The 22205-nt window shown below is 38.5% G+C and overlaps 1 protein-coding gene across 6 annotated transcripts in view; it reads right to left on the minus strand.

The window, feature by feature from the left end:
- Positions 1–22205, minus strand: part of RAB3C (RAB3C, member RAS oncogene family) — a 306038-nt gene that overhangs the window by 146055 nt on the left and 137778 nt on the right. For all 6 annotated transcript variants that reach the window (XM_044932374.2, XM_006064847.4, XM_006064846.4 and 3 more), the window contains exon 3: positions 11796–11914. In XM_044932374.2, coding sequence (XP_044788309.2) covers positions 11796–11914 — 119 coding nt within the window. The remainder of the gene's footprint in view (positions 1–11795; positions 11915–22205) is intronic.

The following is a 22205-nucleotide window of genomic DNA, read 5'->3' on the forward strand; positions in this document are numbered from 1 at the left end:
AGTTTCCATAGGCTTTTAAATTCTCTGTCAGATGACCTCAACCTCATGTGCCCCCTCAAATTCTCCTGGACTTACGTGACTGAAGGGCTACTGGCCAGCCACTCATTCATTCCTGCAAAGGCTCTGCTCAACTATCATCTCTGTTATCAACATGACACAGGCATGACCCAAAGCAGCTACCTCAGGCTAACGCCACACAGTTCTGCCTCCCACACTGAAGTTGCCCTGTTGCCACTGAAATGAGTCATCCTTGGATGTGTAACATAGAAATGTGGAGGCATTAAAGTCCCAGAAACAACCTCTGACCAATACAAGACAAGGGCTCATGGGGAAACTCTTCTTTCGTTTACCTGACAGTTTCTGAAGAAGTGCCTCTGAGATCAAGGGCCAGTTGCACCTGATACCAAGTGGTGACGGGTTCTTGCCAGACGCCCCCTAGTGTTTGTTCCCCCTTTTCCATGCCACACGTCCCTTTCTTCTCTTTTTTCTCTCTCTTGCTTCCCTAATATTCTAGTTCCCAATAAAGTATTAGCATTTATTCCTTTCCCACCCTGTTTCTAGGAAACTAGGCCTAAAACAAACATCCCCCCAGATTCTTGGGAGTCAGTCTCTACTATTTTATTAACCATATTGTATGCATCATTTGTGTTTACTTCATCACATCCTTTTTGAAAATTTGTAGACTCAAGATAAACTTATAAATAAGATCACAGTGAGCTTCATTTTGTGTTAACTTTATAGAACTTGGGAATCTGACTAAATTAAAGAGAGTATTTTTATTTCAGTTGAGTTCAGTTGCTCGGTCGTGTCCGACTCTCTGCGACCCATGAACCGCAGCACGCCAGGCCTTCCTGTTCATCACCAACTCCCGGAGTTCACTCAAACTCATGTCCCTTGAGTCAGTAATGCCATCCAACCATCTCACCCTCTGTTGTCACCTTCTCCTCCTGCCCTCAAACTTTCCCAGTATCAAACACGTCAGCTCTTCACATCAGGTAGTCAAAGTATTGGAGTTTCAGCTTCAACATCAGTCCTTCCAAATTCCTCTAATAACATCCCAATCAAAAATTCAAAATACAGTCTAATGTGTTTTAAAAAAACGGATAGCTTCTATTTTCTCAAAATGATTTGTTAGTTTTCTGCTGGTCTCTCTAAATTTTATACTTGTCTTCTTAACTGACTAGAATTTGTGTATAGTTAAATTTTAAGACATTTTTCACTTAATCTAAATATTCCTACAGATAGTTTAAGGATTTTACTGAGATCACAGCCAACAAGCATTTTCTTTTTTTCCTATATAATAAAAGTACATTTTGTTAGGAAGAGTATTTGAAGCTTTAGTTGCAAATAAAGTACAATTAATTTTTCATTTAGCCATATATTCTTTTTTCTGTTTTTTCTAACCTTAAGATTAGCAGTTGGAGAATAGTAATTTAAAGAATCTGTTTCTTTGTACTTCTTTTTCAGGAATACCTCATTTTGTGTTGTAGAAAACCATTGTGGAATATCAGCAAATGTCTCCTTCCCCACTCCTGCTGGATAATACTGTATATGTAAGCAAGTTTGTATTGCTGAGTTGGATTTTTTTTCCCAAACAGGTTTTTTTCCCTGAAGTATGAATATAGTACTCATATTCATAGACATAGAAAATAAAATAATGGTTCAGGGGTTGGGGATAAAGGAGAACGGGACGTTATTATTAAATTGACACAGTTTCAGTTTTGCAAGATGAAGAGATGTGGAGATGGGCTGTAGCGATGATTGCACATCAACAACAATGTATTTAATACCACTGAACTGTGTACTTAAAAATGATTAAGGTTGTAAATTTTAAGTTCTGTATATTTTACCACAATAAAAATAAAAATTTACTCTCTTAACACAACTTTCATACATAATATCTAACAGTAGTAATTATATTTATCAGTTGTGTTAAGAGAGTAAATCCTAAAAGTTCTCATTACAAGGAAAAAATATTTTTTCTATTTAATTTGGTATCTATACAAGATGATGAATCACTAAACTTATTGTGATAGTCATTAACTTTAAAACTTAAACTTTAGAAACCATAGTTAAAAGCTCATCTAAGAAGATCTACAACCACTGGTGACTGGAGGATCTCAGGCCAATTATATGCAGTTAACATCATTTGTAAACAGTGTTATATTACTTATACACAGAATTACCGGGTTAAATGGGTTTTGTCCTGAGGATGTTTATAACCAAGTTGGTAATTCATAAAGACAACCTAATTTCAGATGAATAATGTGGTAATTCTCTAGAAAGCATATTAAAATTCTATAAATATTAAAAAATAAAAAATAAAAAAATAAAAATTTAGAAAAAAGTTTTAATAAAATTGTACAGTAGTCAGTACTAGAGAATAAAGATGAATGAACTTACACTGAGATACAGAAGACAAAATATAATATAAATATAAAGAGTAAGCAAGGTTTTTTATTGGAGAAGGCAATGGCACCCCACTCCAGTACTCTTGCCTGGAAAATCCCACAGACGGAGGAGCCTGGTAGGCTGCAGTCCATGGCGTCGCGAAGAATCGGACACGACTGAGCGACTTCACTTTCACTTTTCACTTTCATGCATTGGAGAAGGAAATGGCAACCCACTCCAGTGTTCTTGCCTGGAGAATCCCAGGGACGGGGGAGCCTGGTGGGCTGCCCTCTACGGGGTCGCACAGAGTCGGACACGACTGAAGCGACTCAGCAGCAGCAGCAGCAGGTTTTTTATGTGTCTGCAGAAAGTACTAGGGTAGCATGGATGCAGAGCTATGGGAGTGAAGAGCATTGTCCACTGGGAATGGAAATTGGGGTGGGTGGGAACCAGGGCAGCAATACCTTCAAAAGCTTCATGGACAAGTTGATGTTTGAGATGGCCTTGAAAAGAAAAGAAGAATTTAGAAAGATAGAAGAGAAGACATTCCAAGCAGAGGAATAGAGTTATTGAAAAAATGACACATTTGTAAATGAGAAAAGTTCCATCTGGTTGAAATCTAGGAACAATGGAAGAGAGTGGTAAGGGATGATGTGAATGGAATAGGTACGGTGGCTACACTGTCTACCATGTTAGAGGCTGTGGACTTCATTTTAAATCAATGCTCTTAATAAGAAATGGGCCTCAGAATCACTGATGGAGCTGTCACACATACATATGTAATATTTATCACTGCAAATTTGGTTTAGTTTGTATACAGTGGAGCCTGGGCTTCTGTATGCTGTCAAATCTCGACAATGATTCAGATGGGCCCCCAGAATCTCCACTATGAGAAATAAGACATTATTTAAAGCTTTATTTTTCAGATGAGAGATATGTTACTTAGCTCTGATAACAATATAATGGATGAACTGGAGAGGGTGGGGCTTGCTGGTAAGCACACAAGGTAGAAAACTGCTAAAGTGCTGAGAGCTAAGCTTCCTAAATAGCTCACAACCGTCTGAATTTAGACAGTGGCCAGAGGGACAAAGGCATTCAAAAAGTCAAAACTACTGGATTGGTAGTGAGTAGGAGAAGGCAATAGCACCCCACTCTAGTACTCTTGCCTGGAAAATCCCATGGATGGAGGAGCCTGGTGGGCTACAGTCCATGGGGGCGCTAGGAGTCGGACACGACTGAGCAACTTCCCTTTCACTTTTCACTTTCATGCATTGGAGAAGGAAATGGCAACCCACTCCAGTGTTCTTGCCTGGAGAATCCCAGGGACGGGGGAGCCTGGTGGGCTGCCGTCTATGGGGTCACACAGAGTCGGACAAGACTGAAGCGACTTAGCAGCAGCAGCAGGATATAACAGGTTCAGTTCAGTTCATTAGTGTCTAACTTTTTGTGACCCCATGCAGCACACCAGGCTTCCCTGTCCATCACTAGCTCCCAGAGCTTGCTCAAACTCATGTCCATCGAGTCAGATATGCCAGCCAACATTCTCATCCTCTGTTGTCCCCTTCTCCTCCTGCCTTTAATCTTTCCCAGCACCAGCATCTTTTCCAGTGAACTGGATCTTTGCATCAGGTGGCCAAACTATTGGAGTTTCAGCTTCAGCATCAGTCCTTCTAATGAACATTCAGGACTGATTTCCTTTAGGATTGACTGGTTGGATTTCCCTGCAGTTCAAGGGACTCTCAAGAGTCTTCTCCAATACTGCCGTTTGAAAGCATCAATTCTTCCATGCTCAGCCTTGTTTATAGTCCAACTCTCACATCCATACATGACTACTGGAAAAACCATAGCTTTGACTAGATGGACCTTTGCTGGCAAAGTAATGTCTTTGCTTTTTAATATGCTGTCCACATTTGTCATAGCTTTTCTTCCAAGGAGCAAGCGTCTTTTAATTTCATGGCTGCACTCACCATCTACAGTGATTTTGGAGCCCAAGAAAATAGAGTCTCTCACTGTTTCCATTGTTTTCCTATCTATCTGTCATGAAGTGATGGGACCGGATGCCATGATCTTCGTTTTCTGAATGTTGAATTTTAAGCCAATTTTTTCACTCTCCTCTTTCACCTTCATCAAGAGGTTCTTTATTTCTTCTTCACTTTCTACCATAAGGGTGGTGTCATCTGCCTATCTGAGGTTATTGATATTTCTCCCAGAAATCTTGATTCCAGCTTGTGCTTCATCCAGCCTGGCATTTTGCATGATGTACTCTGTCTCTAAGTTAAATAAGCAGGGTGTCAATATACAGCCTTGACATACTCCTTTTCCTATTTGGAACCAGTCTGTTGTTCCATGTCCGGTTTTAACTGTTGCTTCTTGACCCGCATACAGATTTTTCAGGAGGCAAGTAAGGTGGTCTGGTATTTCCATCTCTTGAAGAATTTTCCACAGTTTGTTGTGATCCACACAGTCAAAGGCTTTGGCGTAGTCAATAAAGCAGAAATAGATGTCTTTCTGGAACTCTTTTGCTTTTTCAATGATCCAACGGATGTTCACAATTTGATGTCTGGTTCCTCTGCCTTTTCTAAATCCAGCTTGTACATCTGGAAGTTCACAGTTCATGTACTGTTGAAGCATGGCTTGGAGAATTTTGAGCACTACTTTGCTAGCATGTGAGATGAGTGTAATTGTGCAGTAGTTTGAACATTCTTTGGCATTGCCTTCCTTTGGTATTGCAATGAAAACTGACCTTTTGCAGTCCTGTAGCCACTGCTGAGTTTTCAAAATTTGCTGGTATATTGACTGATACTTTAACAGCATCATCTTTTAGGATTTGAAATAGCTCAACTGGAATTCCATCACCTCCACTCGCTTTGTTTGTAGTGATGCTTCCTAAGGCCCACTTGACTTCACATTCCAGGATGTCTGGCTCTAGGTGAGTGATCACACCATTGTGGTTATCTGGGTCATGAAGATCTTTTCTGTATAGTTCTTTAGTGTATTGCTGCTGCTGCTGCTAAGTTGCTTCAGTCATGTCCGACTCTTAGCGACCCCATGGACTGCAGCCTACCAGGCTCCTCTGTCCATGGGATTTTCCAGGCAAGAGTACTGGAGTGGGTTGCCATTGCCTTCTCCGTGTGTATACTTACTACCTTCTTAATATCTTCTGCTTCTGTTGGGTCCAAACCATTTCTGTCCTTTATTGTGCCCATCTTTGCATGCAATGTTCCTTTGGTATCTAATTCTATTGAAGAGATCTCTAGTCTTCCCCATTCTATTGTTTTCCTCTATTTCTTTGATCTATTTCTATTGATCACTGAGGAAGGCTTTGTTATCTCTCCTTGCTATTCTTTGAAACTGCATTCAAATGTGTATATCTTTCCTTTTCCTCTTTGCCTTTAGCTTTTCTTCTTTTTTCAGCTATTTGTAAGGCTTCCTCAGATAACTATTTTGCCTTTTGGAGTTTCTTATTCTTGGGGATGGTCTTGATCACTGCCTCCTGTACAATGTCACAAACCTCCGTCCATAGTTCTTCAGACATTCTATCAGATCTAATCCCTTGAATCTATTTGTCACTTCCATTGTATAGTCGTAAGGGATTTGATTTAGGTCATACCTGAATGGTCCAGTCGTTTTCCCTACTTTCTTCAACTGAAGTCTGAATTTGGCAATAAGGAGTTCATGATCTGAGCCACAGTCAGCTCCCAGTCTTGTTTTTGCTGACTGTATAGAGCTTCTCCATCTTTGGCTGTAAAGAATATAATCAATCTGATTTCAGTGTTGACCATTTGGTGATGTCCATGTATAGAGCCTTCTCTTGTGTTGTTGGAAGAGGGTGTTTACTATGACCAGTGCGTTCTCTTGACAAAACTCTGTTAGCCTTTTCCCTGCTTCATTTTGTACTCCAAGGTCAAATTTGCCTGTTACTTCAGGTATTTCTTGACTTCCTGCTTTTGCATTCCAGTCCCCTATAATGAAAAGGACATCTTTTGGGGGTATTGGTTCTAGAAGGTCTTGTAGGTCTTCATAGAACTGTTCAACTTCAGCTTCTTCAGCATTATTGTTTGGGGCATAGACTTGGATTACTGTGATACTGAATGGTTTGCCTTGGAAATGAACAGAGATCATTCTGTCATTTTTGAGATTGTACCCAAGAGCTGCATTTGGGACTCTTTTGTTGACTATGATGGCTACTTCATGTCTTCTTAAGGAATTCTTGCCCACAGTAGTAGATACAGTGGTTATCTGAATTAAACTTGCCCATTCCAGTCCATTTGAATGATTCCTAAAATGTCGATGTTCACTCTTGTTGTCTCCTGTTTGACCATTTCCTATTTACCTCAGTCATGGACCTAACATTCCAGGTTCCTATGCAATATTGTTCTTCACAGCATGGGACTTCACTTCTATCACCAGTCACATCACAATTGGATGTGTTGTGGATGTGAACCTGGGGAGTTTGTCTTTCTGTGTCATATCTTTTTGCCTTTTCATACTGCTAATGGGGTTCTTATGCAAGAATATTGAAGTGGTTTGCCATTCCCTTCTCCAGTGGACCACGTTTTGTCAGAACTCACCACCATGACTTGTCTGTCTTGGGTGGCCCTACATGGCATGGCTCATAATTTCATTGAGTTAGACAAGGCTGTGGTACAATGTAACAGGTAAAGAGAGAAAAATCAAACTGAGAACTCAGATTTCAATCACAGGCAACTGGGTTCTGGTGGCTCCATTAACTGGGATAGTAAATACTGGCATAGATACTAACTACAGTTCTAAAAGACGATGCTGTGAAAGTGTTGCATTCAATATACCAGCAAATTTGGAAAACTCAACAGTGGCCACAGGACTGGAAAAGGTCAGTTTTTATTCCAGTCCAAAGAAAGGCAATGCCAAAGAATGTTTAACTACTGCACAATTGCACTCATCTCATACTCTAGCCAAGTAATGCTCAAAATTCTCCAAGCAAGGCTTCAAAAGTACGTGAACCAAGAACTTCCAGATGTACAAGCTAGATTTAGAAAAGGTAGAAGAACCAGAGATGAAATTGCCAACATCTGTTGGATCATAGGAAAAGCAAGATAATTCAGAAAAACATCTAATTCTGCTTCATTGGCTACCCTAAAGCCTTTGTATGGAACACAACAAACTGGAAAATTCTTTAAGAGATGGGAATACCAGACCACCTTACCTGCCTCCTGAAAAATCTGTATGCAGGTCAAGAAGCAAGTTAGAACCAGACATGGAACAATGAACTGGTTCCAAATTGGGAAAGGAGTATGTCAAGCCTGTATATTGTTACCCTGCTTCTTTAATGTAAATGAAGAGTATATCATTCGAAATGCCAGGCTAGATGAAGCAGAAGCTGGAATCAAGATTGCTGGGAGAAATATCAATAACCTCAGATATGCAAATTACACACCCTTACAGCAAAAAGCGAAGAGGAACTAAAGAGCCTCTTGACCAAGGTGAAAGAAGAGAGTGAAAAAGCTGGGTTAAAATTTAACATTAAAAAAATGAAGATCATGGCATCCAGTCCTATTACTTCACAGCAATTAGATGAATAAACAACAGAAACAGTGTGAGACTTTATTTTCTTGGGCTCCAGAATTACTGAAGATGGTGCCTGCAGGCATGAAATTAAAAGATGCTTGCTCCTTGGAAGAAAAGTTATGACAAACATAGCATATTAGAAAGCAGAGACATTACTTTGGCAACAAAGGTCCCTCTAGCCAAAGCTGTGGTTTTTCCAGTAGTCATGTATGGATGTGAGAGCTGAACCATAAAGAAGGCTGAGCGCCAAAGAATTGATGCTTTTGAACTGTGGTGTTGGAGAAGACTCTTGAGAGTCCCTTGGACAGCAAGGAGATCACACCAGTCAATCCTAAAGAAAATCAACCCTGAATATTCATTGGAAGGACTGATACTGAAGCTCCAATACTTTGGCCACCAGATATGAACAGCTGACTCATTAGAAAAGACCCTGATGCTGGGAAAGATTGAAGGCAGGAGGAGAAGGAGATGACAGAGGATGAGATTCTTGTATGGCATCACCGACTCAATGGACATGAATGAGCAAGCTCCAGTAGATAATGAAGGACAGGGAAGCCTGGCTTACTGCAGTCCACGGGGTCACAAAGAGTCAGACACAACTGAGCGGCTCAACAACAACAACTAACTACAACATCTGGCAGATTGACTGTCAGAGTAGGCGCTCAATACCCGTTGAATGAATGAAAGATGCCTAATAAACCATGATCATACAACTGTGGATGACAATATGAGTTAAGTAGGGCTGATTTATGGATAAGCTTTGTTGCATTTTGACAGATATGTATATCTAGGGGAGGTAGAGTAGGAGGTTGTGAAAAAGAAATGCATAACAAAGGGCACCAGCAAACAAAAAAACCACAAAGGTTAGAAAGTTTAGGCTCAGTTCCCCAAACAGTGAAAGGTTAAGTTCAGCTTTTGAATAGTGAGAGATGAGACTGTAAAAAAATATGGGCTCCATGATGTTCTGTGTCTGAAAGTCAGTCTGAGGAAGTTTTAATTAAGGAGGTGATAGTGAGTCATGGCTATTGAGCAGGGGTCTTTCATGATCTTTAGGATCACTTTCTTTTAGGAAACATTTATAGCAGCACTGGGATAGGATGGATTGGAATGGGAAGAAATCTAAGGGGAGGCAGATCGGTTAGAAGGATATTATGAATGAAGAAGCAAAGATCAGAAGTCCTGATGGTCATGTGGTTTGTCAGGCAGGAACAGATTCAAAGGATATTCGGGAAAAAGTTAATGTGCAAGATCAGGCCCCAGATTGGGATGGACAGAAGTTAGAGTTGGATTCGAGGTGGAATCTGGGTGGCAAAGCATTGTCACCTCAATGAACAGCAAAAACTGAAGCCAGGAAGGTGAGCAGTTTCAGGTGAAGACAAGTGATTCTGAGATGCCAGAAGGAGATAGCAGGAAATGGGAACACTGCACTTCAGAAGACAGACTGGGGCCCAATATTTAAAGTTGGGAATCATCTGATATAAGTGATGATGATGTGTGTGAATGGATAAGATGGCCAAGGGAACAGAATAAGCCCAGGAAAAAAGCCAGGAGAGGATGCTTACCCTTGGCTGGGTGAGGCAGGAAGTGAAAGCTAGGAAGTAGAAAGAGGAGCAGTCAGAGAGAGATAAGATTAATCTGGGAAATGTGCTTCTAAGAGGACAGGAAACAGAGCTTCAAAGGAAAGAGTGGGTCAATAGAGCCAAATAGTTAGAGAACTGGAGAAGTAGAAGAATTGACAGGGGAGGGAGCTGGGCAGGGCTGCAGAGGCAAGGCATGGAGGGGGGCATGGGGAAGATGTACTTTTCCACAGTGTTTCTAATGCAAGAGTTGGGAGTACTGCTGGGATGGCTCCTACACTGTTATCATGTGGTTTCACAGAACTCAATAGATCCATCTCTTCTCAGCAGTCATTGGAAAAATGGGCCACAAGTACGGGTACAAATCGATTTAAGAACCCTGATATCTGAAATCTAATTCATGAACACTCCTGGGACTTATCATGTCCTGAGAGGAAACAGTCAAAGTTAGAATGACCATTTTGTACAGCAGTATGTGTGCCAGAGCTGTGGGTGGCACTGGGTTAGCTCCACAGTATTAACTGAACCACCCATTCTGTTACTAATTTGAAATGCTACTTTTATCATAGAGTAAATCCCAATTGGCTTTGTGTCTATACCTGGACTCTCTGTTTCATTCCATTTTGTACCAAACCTCCTGGGATTTGATTGGGATTGCCTTGTGTTCATGAATTTATTTGTGAAGAACTGGCATTTTTTATAATATTCAGTCTACTAAAAAGAGGGGGATACTTAAGCCTTCTTCTATGCCCTTTAGTGAAGATAAGTACTTTTTCATAGAGGTCCTAAGCTTGTCTTTTGAATTACCATTGTTAGTGGTATTAGTATTATTTTTTGTATTTTAAGTGTATATGTGTGGAAATAAGAAGGATGTAGGTGCTTTCTCAGATAAGCAATATGAATTTTAAAAAGCAATCTAAAGCAAATTAAATTTTTAATAGCATCTGACCTTCACTGAGGGCTTCCCAAGGGCTCAGTTGTAAAGAATACAATTGCCAATGTAGAGATGTAGGAGACATGGGTTCGATCCCTGGGTTGGGAAGATCCCCTGGAGGAGGAAATGGCAACCCACTCCAGTATTCTTGCTGGGAAAATTCCATAGACAGAGGAACCTGGCGGGCTACAGATCATGAGGTTGCAAAGAGTGGGACATGACCGAGTGGCTGAGCATGAACTTCACTGAGCTGATACACAAGTAAATAAATCATTTTGGATAATACTGTCATTAAAATAGAAAAAAATGTCATTTATTTTACCTGTATATTGGTAGTTTTTCCTTCAATAAGACAGGATGTGACTATGTATGTTAAAATGTGGAGTCTGTTGAGCCCTCCCCCCGACAGCCCTGAAAATCACATTTATCACAGGCGTTGTTACATGGTTTGATGTAACTGGGAGTAAAGAAAGGTTTCGGTTTTATCTTTTTCTTCATCCCAGTCCTTTGAAAATTTTCAGTTCGAAGAAAAACGTAAAACTAACTAACAAATCCAGATAAGGAGTCAGCAAACTTCTACTGTAAACAGCCAGAGAGAAAATGTTTTAGGCTTGTGGGCTATACGGTCTCTGTGGCAGCTACCTAACTCTGTTGTTGTACATGAAAGCGGCCATAGACAATAAGTAACTGAGCCTGGTTGTGTTTTAATAAAAAAAAAAATTTAATATTTATTTGTTTATTTGACTGCACTGGGTCCTACTTGTGGCACAAGATCTTCCATCTTCATCATGGAGTCTTTAGTCGTGGCATGCAAACCCTGAGCTGCAGCACATGGGCTCTCGTTCCCTGACCAGGGACAGAACCTGGGGCCCCTGCATTGAGAGTGTAGAGTCCTAGCCACTGCACCACCAGGGAGCCCTGCTAACAAAACTTTACTTATAAAACAAGTGGTGAGCCCGTTGTGCTGCATAGGCCAGATTTGGCCCATGGCTCATGGTTTCCAGATCCCTAGTTTAGACCAGTATACTTTCAAATTTTTCATTATCTGTGCTTCGAAAAATTGAAAGCAATGTACTTGTCCCCATGGAACTAAAGACAACAGGATGCAAAGTGCTGGAGTGAACAAAACAGAGCAAAATCACCAAAATGACTTTTTATCAATACTCCCATAATGAGTCTGAGCATAGCTAGCCCTTATCGGCTTTCTGAAACACAACTGAGATCATAGTACATAAAAAATATACATATTATATTGTGGTGTGGTCACTGGTTTGAGGAGAGAGAAAGAGTTGAATGAAAAAAGAAAATCATCATTATTAGTAATGGGAACTTTTGCTGTTACTTACCAGTCCTGTACTGCATTGAAGGATTCTTCATTTGTGATGTCATACATTAAAATAAAGCCCATGGCCCCGCGATAATAGGCTGTGGTGATAGTCCTGTATCTTTCCTGGCCTGCTGTGTCCTACAAAATAAAAACAACAATCTCTCAAAAGCTGAAGCAATACATCTTTTGAGGAGTGATTAATTATTCCCCAAATTGTCATAACAGAGAGTTTACATTGTACTTGCAATGTCTAGCTGTATATGTTTTTCAGTCTTGATTTTCCTAATCATTTTCATAGGGCAGCTCTGCAATATTATGAGAAAATCTTTTTTGGGGGTAAAGGGCTAGCTCAGAGTACCTTCTACATTTGTTCATTCCCATTAAGCAGCACCTAACTATAGAAAACAAGAAGATAGTTCATACATATCAAAATCTGTGGCTTTTTGTATAATTTAAAACCAGGGGAGTACATTAACTCCATCATTATGAATTTACTGTCTATCTGCTAAGTGCAAGCCTCTGTGGAGGGAAAAAAGAAATTTATGAAAAAGTGTTTGCATTTAAAAACTTGCAGTGTAGTTTCAGTTTATTCAACGGTAAAACAATGAGAATAAAAATACCTGCTTTGTATGAGTGTTTGAGTTGGACATATGAGGAGTGCCCAGTCTCCCATTAGAGAACCAGGGGGACATGCACAAACCACTGAACCTCTATTAACTTGAACCCCCTAAAGTCTAGCATGCTTGTTAGGGTGACATGATATAATGTATTGGAAGTGCTTCATAGAGCCTGACACACAAAAGTGGCCAATAAACAGCAGGAACTGGCTGTTATTCCTGAAGTTTGGGAAGGTTAAATCTAACACAGGATGGCACATGGCAGCTTACAAATGCAGGTGTTCAGAACCTGCAAAAGAGCCACATGCAGCAGGGAAAACTGAGAATTAGAGGCATCCCTGAAATGACCTGTATATGTCATGGACACTGCACAGTGTAGCTGAAGAAAAACTGTCTTGCCCTTTGTCTTCTTAGGATTTGGGATATCACTTATAACCCAGAGGTCCTTGGTTTCCCTCTTCGCCACTTTCCCAGGAGATTGGGCTCTGATTTCTCTGTCCTAGTATTCTCGGTGCTTAGCATTTTGGACAGAAATGTTACCTTCTTTCTAACTTCAGTCTGGGTCCTCTTTCCTCCCTTCTCCCAGAGATGCCTCCTTTGTAAACAAAATGAATCCCAGTTCCAAGCCCTGAAGGGAAAGCTAACATGTTAGATGATACAAGAAGAGGTTCCTTTCACATCGAAATGAAATGTACATCTCCTGGGTCTCAAACAGATTCTCACTGGACATGCCGTTCCTTGCCCATGGCCCCCTCCCACTCAGATGCACCTCAAACTAACAGCATACACGACACCTCAAACTAACAGCAGGAAATTCAAGACTGCTCACAATTTTCTCCTAATTTGTGTGATTTATTCTATTTAGCCTCTGAAAATTCAGAGAAGGGTGACTAAAGAGGCTGAGGAAATCAGCAAATGATTTCAGGAGAATGTGGGGGTGTGAAATAAAGCTTGAAAATTAGCAAAGGGTATGACTGTGCATGAAGTCAGAAACAAGTATACTCGACTTGTGGAGCAGGGATAAGACTGGGCTGATTAGAGGTATTTATTAGCTAATGTTATTGAACTACATTTCCAAAGGTAAGATGAAAAAGATTACGGTACTCAAAGTAGCAAAAATGAAGCAAAACAAACAAGGAAGGTCTTTCAGAACAAACATTTCAGAATTGGCAGAAAACAGAAAGTCTAGATTTCACCACATGAAAATCTGACCATTTCTTGAATATAGAAAACAACTCTTAAAAATAAAATTGAAATGATGTGAATCAGATAATATTTGATTATTTTTCTGTACTTTGCTTAGCATTTTATAAATATAAATGTGTAGATGTTAGCGATAACCTTGGATATCAAAAACTCCATGTAATTGGGACAAATATACAAATTTATCAGACAGAAAGTATCCAGTCTTGAGCTTATTTGGATATTCTTGGATATTCATTGGCTCTAATTCCATTAACAGTATATCCAATTGTTAAATAAAGAGGAAAGTTAGACAATGAAATGAAATGGTGTTTAAAAAGCAAAGTATAATCAGAGATTGTGTAATATATTTTAGCTCTCTGGGAGACACAACCCCTTACAACTAGTCATCCTATTTTAAAACTTGGGCACTTTTGTCTTGGGTTCATAATTTTTCAGAATACATTATCTATAAAATTACTTTTTTTTTTCCCTACTGTGAAGTAACTTTAGCTTTCGTTATCTCTTGGTAAAATTGACTGAGTAGCCTTATCATCGGTTGGGGACCCCTTTCTGCTGCTTTTTCTAGACAATAGACAGCTTTCCCCTAATTTCTCATAGGAGAAAACAGCCAATATGCCTGAGCCACTGCTAAAAGGTGACCCAGACCCTTCCTGTCAAGCATGTCTTCAACACAGGCACTGAATGATGCTGTGTTGAAAAACTATGACATTATCTTTCTACTTGACCTCCTTCCGTGATGGCTTCCCTTTTCATAAGATGCTAATTTTATAAAGAAACCAGGTCTAGTGTTACAAAACACATCAACTTCCCACTTTGAGTGTGTTTCATCTTCAAGGGAGCAGAAATCAAGGTTGTGTTATATTATGATTGAGATGTTACAGGAAACCACCAGGTCAGACAGCCATTATGTATCAAAATTTAAAAATAGAGGGGGACAAAAACAGCTTTCAAGAAAAAAAAAAACAGGAGCTTTCAGACAGCAGGTAAGTCACAGCAAGGGACAGGATCTTCCACAGGATTCTGACTTGAACCCAGAAACACAATCGAATTTGAGGTAGTTGTCACCTAAAAGCTCTCAAGGAGAATAAGAAATTGCACCAAGTAAAGGACATGTAGTAAGAAATACAAAGAGGAAATTTCCTTTCCAGATACAAAGAAAATAAAGAGTAAAACTAAGCTAATAAACAGACACTAAATTGTCTCTGCATTGGTTTTGAGCATTGAAAACAATTTTAGGATTCCAAACTCATTAGCACTTTCTCTCCCACTATATTAGGAAGAAAAAGGAGTCAGAAAAAAAAAACACCTCATTACATCTGACATTTACTAATAATGATAGAAGGTTATACTGGAAAGAAAATAACATTTATAATGTCAAGTGCCACTGATGTAATTAAATGTGAGAATCTTGAAAGGGAACTAAAACGGTACCTCTTCTCAATCTGCTCAGCAAAAGGGCTCTAAACCCTGGTTTTGCCTTGTTCCTCTTCCCACTTGATTCTAATAACTGGAGGCACCTGCTGGTTTTCTACAACTGTAGGCTTCTGCTGATTGAAAAATCACAACTGGAAATCTTTTGCACAAAAAAATGAGGGATAAAAATATGATTGAAAAATCAAAACTTTCTTCCAAGAGAATTAGCTTTCATTTTTCTCTCTTTTAAGGAAAAATAAAATCATTCTAGCTGGCTTAAATATTTTGATTTCTCAATCATGCTCTTAGGAATTGTTGGCTTTAATGACAAGTTTGATTAGCAAATACTTGAATACCTGTCAAGAAAAGAGCTCTAAAATGGAAAACATTAGCAGTTTGATCAGTAGTAGCTAGGAGCATGCTTCAGTTCTGAATTTTGGCATTTTTGTCTGTTCTTGCCTTATGTTTTCTTTCTCTGGTGAAACATTTTCTTTTTTTAACTGCACTTAGTGTATTCTCAATCACTTTTGAAGTCACACAGAGATAATGTGCAGTTTTAGACTGAGGAAATAGCTTTCATTTGTAAGATCTGGGTTATATTGTAACTCGCTTTCTTGTTTTGGTGGTTATTTCTCTCTGTATTGAATTAAACATAAAATGGAAGTAACCATTAGTAAAGAAACATAACTCAAATAATATCACTACCATCAAAATACTTTTTATTGAGTGTCTAGACAAAGAAAAATGGATTGAAGGACAGATAATCCTGATACATAGTAAAGTAGGTCATTTTATAGGTGGAGAAATCAAATGAGAACACACTGGTGTTAACCAAAGGAAATAATATGTAATAATCCAAAGAGGAAATCAGTAGCAATGTACAGTAGGATGAGAACATTGAAACATAAGACATAAAACACATTTTATCTAGTGAACTTCCGAATAGATACAAATATGTGAAACAGAATAAACATTCAGTCATTTAGCATTCAAGCAAGTAGTGATCCTTTACCTTGGACCTTGCTACCTTTTTACTTGCAGGAATTATTTTGAATTATCAAAGGAAGATTAAATTATTCTCAATATAATTTAATATTAATGATGATTGGTTGATTGATTGATTAAATAAACAATAAGTGAATACCTATTACCAGTTACAAACTATGATAATGCTTATTAAATTTATCTATTCTAGACATATTTTTATATATTTAACAATTCTACACTTTAAAAGCACTTCATTAATCAGGATATCCTATTCCTTACATGTCTATAAAATATTAGAATATATATCATTTCTAAAGTACCAGACAGCATAGCAATTTAAAATTGTAATTGAGACCATCTCCAATTCAGAGTCACAGTTGTGGGTTGTATTGTGTTCCTCCGAGAAGATATGTGAATTCCTACCCCTAGAACCTGTGAATGGGATCTTATTTAGAAGTAGGATCTTGGCAGATGTAATCTAGTTCTGAGGAGTTCATCGTGGATTATGATGGATTCTAATCCTGTGGCTGGTGAAAAGAAAACAGAGACACAGAAGGGCATTTGAAGCCAGTAGCAGAGACTGGAGTGATGTAACAACAAGCCAAGAAACATCAAAGATTGCTGGGAAGCACGAGAAGCTAGGAGAGAGGCATGAAATGAATTCTCCCTCTGGAGCCTGAGAGAGAGCATAGCCTTGTGACACCTTAATTTAGGACTTCTAGCCTCCAGAACTGTGAGGCAATAAATTCCTGTTGTTTTAAGCCACCCAGTTTGTAGTACTTCATTATGGCAGCCCTAGGAAACTAATGCAGTCACTGACGCCAGTTTGCAATCTGCATGATCAGGGCAAAAGCAATATAAATTTCACAGCTATCCACATACCCCTTTACTACTTTACAGGAGAGAAAATACAGAAGGTTAACAATGGTCTATTGGAGAACCCTAAAATGGTCTCATGGAGATGTTATGCCAAAATGCATAACTATATTCCACTTATGAAAACTAATTCTACTCCAAAAAGCTGAGTTGATATGTCTTATTGCTTTAAAAAAGTAGATCCTACTATATAGGAATACATTCATATATTGTTATTAGAAGGACAGAGCACCATTCCTTGAAGTGATACATATTATATACTGCTTCATGCTGGAATTTTATCCCCATATGACTGAAGTGCTGTTACAGAAAAACCTAAAGTCATAACATATACTGAGACACTACCTTCCGAAACAACAGAAATAACAAAATGTTGATTATCATGTATTTCTTTTATGTGCTATTACTTCCCTCCCACTTGTATTTATTTTTTTCATTTCCATAAATAGGCAGGCATAAAGCAGCACGGAACACACTCTGATGAAAATAGTAAGCAAAACAGAGAGCTTAAATATTTTATGCTCTCTTGCTGCACATTTATTTTTGGAATAAGAACTTTTTCCTTACCACAGGTAATCTTCCATAAAGATGAAATTTACAAACCATTTTTCCCTACTGATCTTTTACAGTCACTATGAATTCATTTTCACACACTTAGTTATACAAGCACCTGTAAATCAAGCCCACATTTTAGAAGAGGGTTCTAATAAGCTGGCCTCTAAATAATTCTTTGATCAATGTAGAGGTTCTTCCTACCTATTGTCCTTTATCCATCCTCTTCACACCAGCCAATTTTATCGATCAGATTTTCTTGGCATGATGTTTAACTTTGAAACACCCAATCCTTCATTTTACAATGGCATCCACTTCCAAGTAAAACCTAATAAAACAAGCCTGAGGCACAAGGATAAAACTTGACCTATTATTTCTTGGCAGTGTTGCCATGGCAATCCATCTTTTCTGGAAGAGAGGAACAGTTGTATATAGCTCTTTTATAGGGGGCATTAGACTCTATTGTCAGTGAGACCAAAACACATCTGCCAATTGTGTGTTTCTGCTCATGAGAAGTTGGAGACACTTTTCAGAAAATGCTATTTCAATGCTCAGATGAACTCTTTTCAAGACCTTTATAAAATTTATAATCAAAACCATGTAAAGACATCTTCATTCATTTTAAGAGCTTGTTATCTAAGGATGAGTAACACAAAGGCAGAGAAAGCCACCATTTTTGCTTTCTTTCTAATTAATCTTTCTGACAGTCTTCTTCCCAGTAGGATTTTGATTATGTTCAACTTTGTCAAAACCTAGGACATAAACATTTAAATGCAGGCAGCTCAGAGCTCTTCATCAAAATTAGTGATTGTTTTTATTCACAGAATGCAATTCAAATGCTTCCCATCAGATCAAGTGGTCTATGTTTTAAAAGATAATAGGCTTTTGAGTGGGATTCTTAGTGTTGGCCTAAAATTGGGAACTAAAGGTGTGTGTGTGTGTGTGTGTATATACACATACATATATGTGTGTGTGTGTGTGTGTATATATATATGACTGATTTGAGTTGTATGGCAGAAACTAACACAACATTGTAAAGCAATTTTCCCCCAATTAAAAAATAAATTAACAAACTAAAATTAATTTAAAATTAAAAAAAAGCCTCCAACCATATTCCTTACAAAGGGATGGAGGTTTCACCCGCACATGTGCCAGTTGGATGGATGGATGGATGGATGGATGGATGTCTGCTCAGAAAATGGAACTGCTGACCTTAGGTATTTGAGAACGGAAGAGAGAGGCAGGGTGGTGGAGGGGAGGCAGTAGAGAAGTCTGACTTGCCGCAGGTTACGTGAGTTCCCCATGGATCAGTAAACACCAGGGCAGGCAGCTGCTCTTGAGACATCTTGCCATGAACCCACCTCTGAGAAGGCTGTCTCCTGGATGAGGTGCGGGAGGCGAGGAGGATTACTACCAGAGGCAGGAGGGGCTGAATGAATGTTAAAAGGGAAAGAACCTGAACCAACCTTTCTTGTCATGGCACTGAGCAGTGGGAGAGCCGTGCAAGGCTCTCTGAACCTCCCGCGTGAGGGAGCCAGCGTTCAGATACGTGCCACACGGAAGGTTACATGGGCTTAGCTGGAGAAGCCGAGAGGGCACTGTAACTCACAACTAGTTCCGGCAGTCACCTGCCTTACGTTTCCCAGCCCTTCGCTGGTCCCTCAAGAGTAAGAACTAGGAAAAAAGGAAGAACAGAAGAGGTGAAAGGGTGACTCAAATCTCTCTTCCTATTACACTACCAATCTCTGGGAATATAGCCAGATTTGAGGGAAGAATATGAGTGTTAAATTGGATATGACAAGAGGATTTTAAACTAGGATCAAAAATGCTGAGGTTTTAAAATAGACTATGTATTTTTCAGAATAGATTTAGGGTCACAGCAAAATTGAACAAAAAGCACAGAGATTTCCCATATACCCTCTGCCCCACAAGTGCATAGCCTGCTCTCCCATTATCCACACCCCCATCCTCACCAGAGCAGCGCATGTGTTATAGCTGATGATGTTACACCCTCATTGACACATCATCACCACTCACAGTCCATAGTTTACATGGGGGTTCGCTCTCCATGGTGTACATTCCATGGTTTGGACCATTTTATGATGACATTTACCCACCATTATAGAAACACACAGAGCAGTTCCACTGCCCTAAAAATCTTATCTGTGCCCTGCCTGAGCTTTTTTTTTTTTCTTTTTTAAATAAAAGGAGAAAGACTAGAAATGGGATCTGTTCAAATTGTGGTTTAGGGATAAGCACAGGACATTGGACAGAGTATCACTGAAAACAGGGTTTCTATAAAAATAATACCAGTGCATGGTATTTAACACCAGCAGGTTTAGACTCTTCACCAAACTACATAGCAATGAAATATAACAACATGAAGAATATGGACTTAAGAAAAGTTTTACACATTTCAAAGCACATTCCCAAATATCATTCCAATTAATTGTTTTCTCAGAGGAGACTATTTTATAGATGACGGAACTGAGAAATAAAGAGGTTAGGCACAGGTTCTATGGTTTTCCTATCAATCATACAAAAATGCTGCTTTCAAATTGTTTTATTGCCCACCAAATTGTAAATGTTTGTTCAAGAATCTTGATCAGATAATTATGAAAAGTTATAAAACATGTAGGAGGTCATTATAGTTCATAATTTTACTATCAATAACATCTGAACTTTAAGGGAGAGCTAGTTTTTTGAATAAAACTCAGTCTTATGTTGAAGTGTTTAGGAATGAAGTATAATTATGTCTGCAACTAACTATGAAATACATTAATGAAAATAAGATGGATAAATGAATGGATAGAGGGATGGATCAACATGTGATAAAGTAAAATGGTAGAATCTAGGTTAATTGTACAATGTAAGTGATGAACATGTGTTTACCATAAAATTCTTTCAACTCCCCCTGCCCTCCCTGGCCAAAAGAGGTTAGGCACTGGTTCCAAGTCAAAGCAGTAGAAAATAACAGGTTACATGAAAGTCCAGCTCTTCTCACACAAATCTAGTCCTCTTTCTGAATATCAGGCTGGAGACTGAAGAATTTACATTATATTTTTTCACTCTAGGTCTATGTTTGATATTATCACTTGGATATTTAACACTTGTTCCATGTATGTGCTTTCAATCTTTGTCAGCTTCATATTTTCAAACTCCATTAATTCTTCAAGCAATTGTGCTGTGTCTAGTCCACATCCACTCTTTCAGGGCATGTTTTTCTCCTTTTTCTTTAGTCTGTGAATTTTCTTCTTAAGTTTATCTTTGCAAGCTCCTTTTTCTGTCCACCTCTTGAAGGTTTTACACAGGCTTATGATCTTCATTCTCTCTCATCATCCTGTACCATACTATCTTCACAGTTTCAAAGGTAATCTATAAATAGCTCTACCTCCCCTGGAAACCTTGACCACACTCTTGCTCCCCAGAATGACATTTCCATCATTGTAACACAGAGATAGCTCAAATTTATCTTGCTCAAAAAAGTCAGTGCAATTCTCTTAAATTTATTATGTCACTAGCATTTTAAATCTTTTAATCACATCAAACTCACAGATATTCTCCTCAGAATTTGGTCTATAAATACTAAATACATTTTTGTTGGAGAAAAAAAAAAAACCAACAACTATAGTTTAGCAGAGTATCCTATTGGGAGTCAGCTTTTGGCTGAATATTTGGCACTTGTGTGAACCTGGTCATCTCACTTGCCTCTCTGGGCTCTGATGTCCTCATTTGTAAATGAGAAAGTAAATTTCTAAGTCTTGTTTCAGCTCTCAAGTCACAGAATGTCTTTAAATACATTTTCCCCTCTAACAGGATTTTTGGTCTAGTGCATCAGTATCGTTTTACTGGTGAAATCTGTCTATTAATATTTACTCTAGTTACCAACATCTTTGCATGGTGGTGGTGGCTTAGTTGCTATGTCATGTCTGACTCCTGTGACCCCATGGACTGTAGTCTGCCAGGCTCCTCTGTCCCTGGGATTCTCCAGGCAAGAATACTGGAGTGGGTTGCCATTTCCTTCTCCAGGATATCTTCCCCACCCAGAAATTGGACCCAGTCTCCCGCATCACAGACAGATTCTTTACTGACTGAGCTATGAGGGAAGCCCAAAATATTTGCATAGATGTTTCCTATCTTATTTTATGATATTTGTGTTGATTTTCCTATATTTCTTTCTGTTCATTTCCTGCTTTTTCTTTGGTTGAATGCTTTTCATTTTTTCCCTAATTTTATTCTTCTCTTTATTAGTTTGGAGGTTATACCTGTTATATGAAGTGATTTTCTCAAATTTCAAAATATATATTCAAAAAAATTAATTACATATTTATTTCCCCAAATTCAAGTATTTAGAATAATGCCATTCATTCTTTCCCATTGTACATAATAATATGTACAGTGGTCCATGTTCTAATTATATCTTGACTTTTTACTCCCTATATTAGACTTTATTATGTTTTACATAGACATTATTTACTTATATTTATCCTTATTTTCCAGTTTCCCTGCTCACAATTTTTTTCTTACTGAAACTATCCTTTCATATTTCTGAAATGCACTCCAGAAATCTCAGTAAAGGTCTTTTGGTAGTAAATATTCTCTTCCTGCATGTCTGAATATGTATTTATTGAAATTATTCATGAATAATGTTCAAAAAATACATATTACTGGGTATAAATTCTAGTTATACTTTATTTGTTCTTTATGGCATTATGCTAAGGTTTATTGACTTCAGTTGACATTTAAAAATATGCTATCACTCTAATCATTGTTCTATT

This window comes from Bubalus bubalis, chromosome 19 (genome assembly GCF_019923935.1).
Source record: "Bubalus bubalis isolate 160015118507 breed Murrah chromosome 19, NDDB_SH_1, whole genome shotgun sequence".
Taxonomy (NCBI): Eukaryota; Metazoa; Chordata; class Mammalia; order Artiodactyla; family Bovidae; genus Bubalus; species Bubalus bubalis.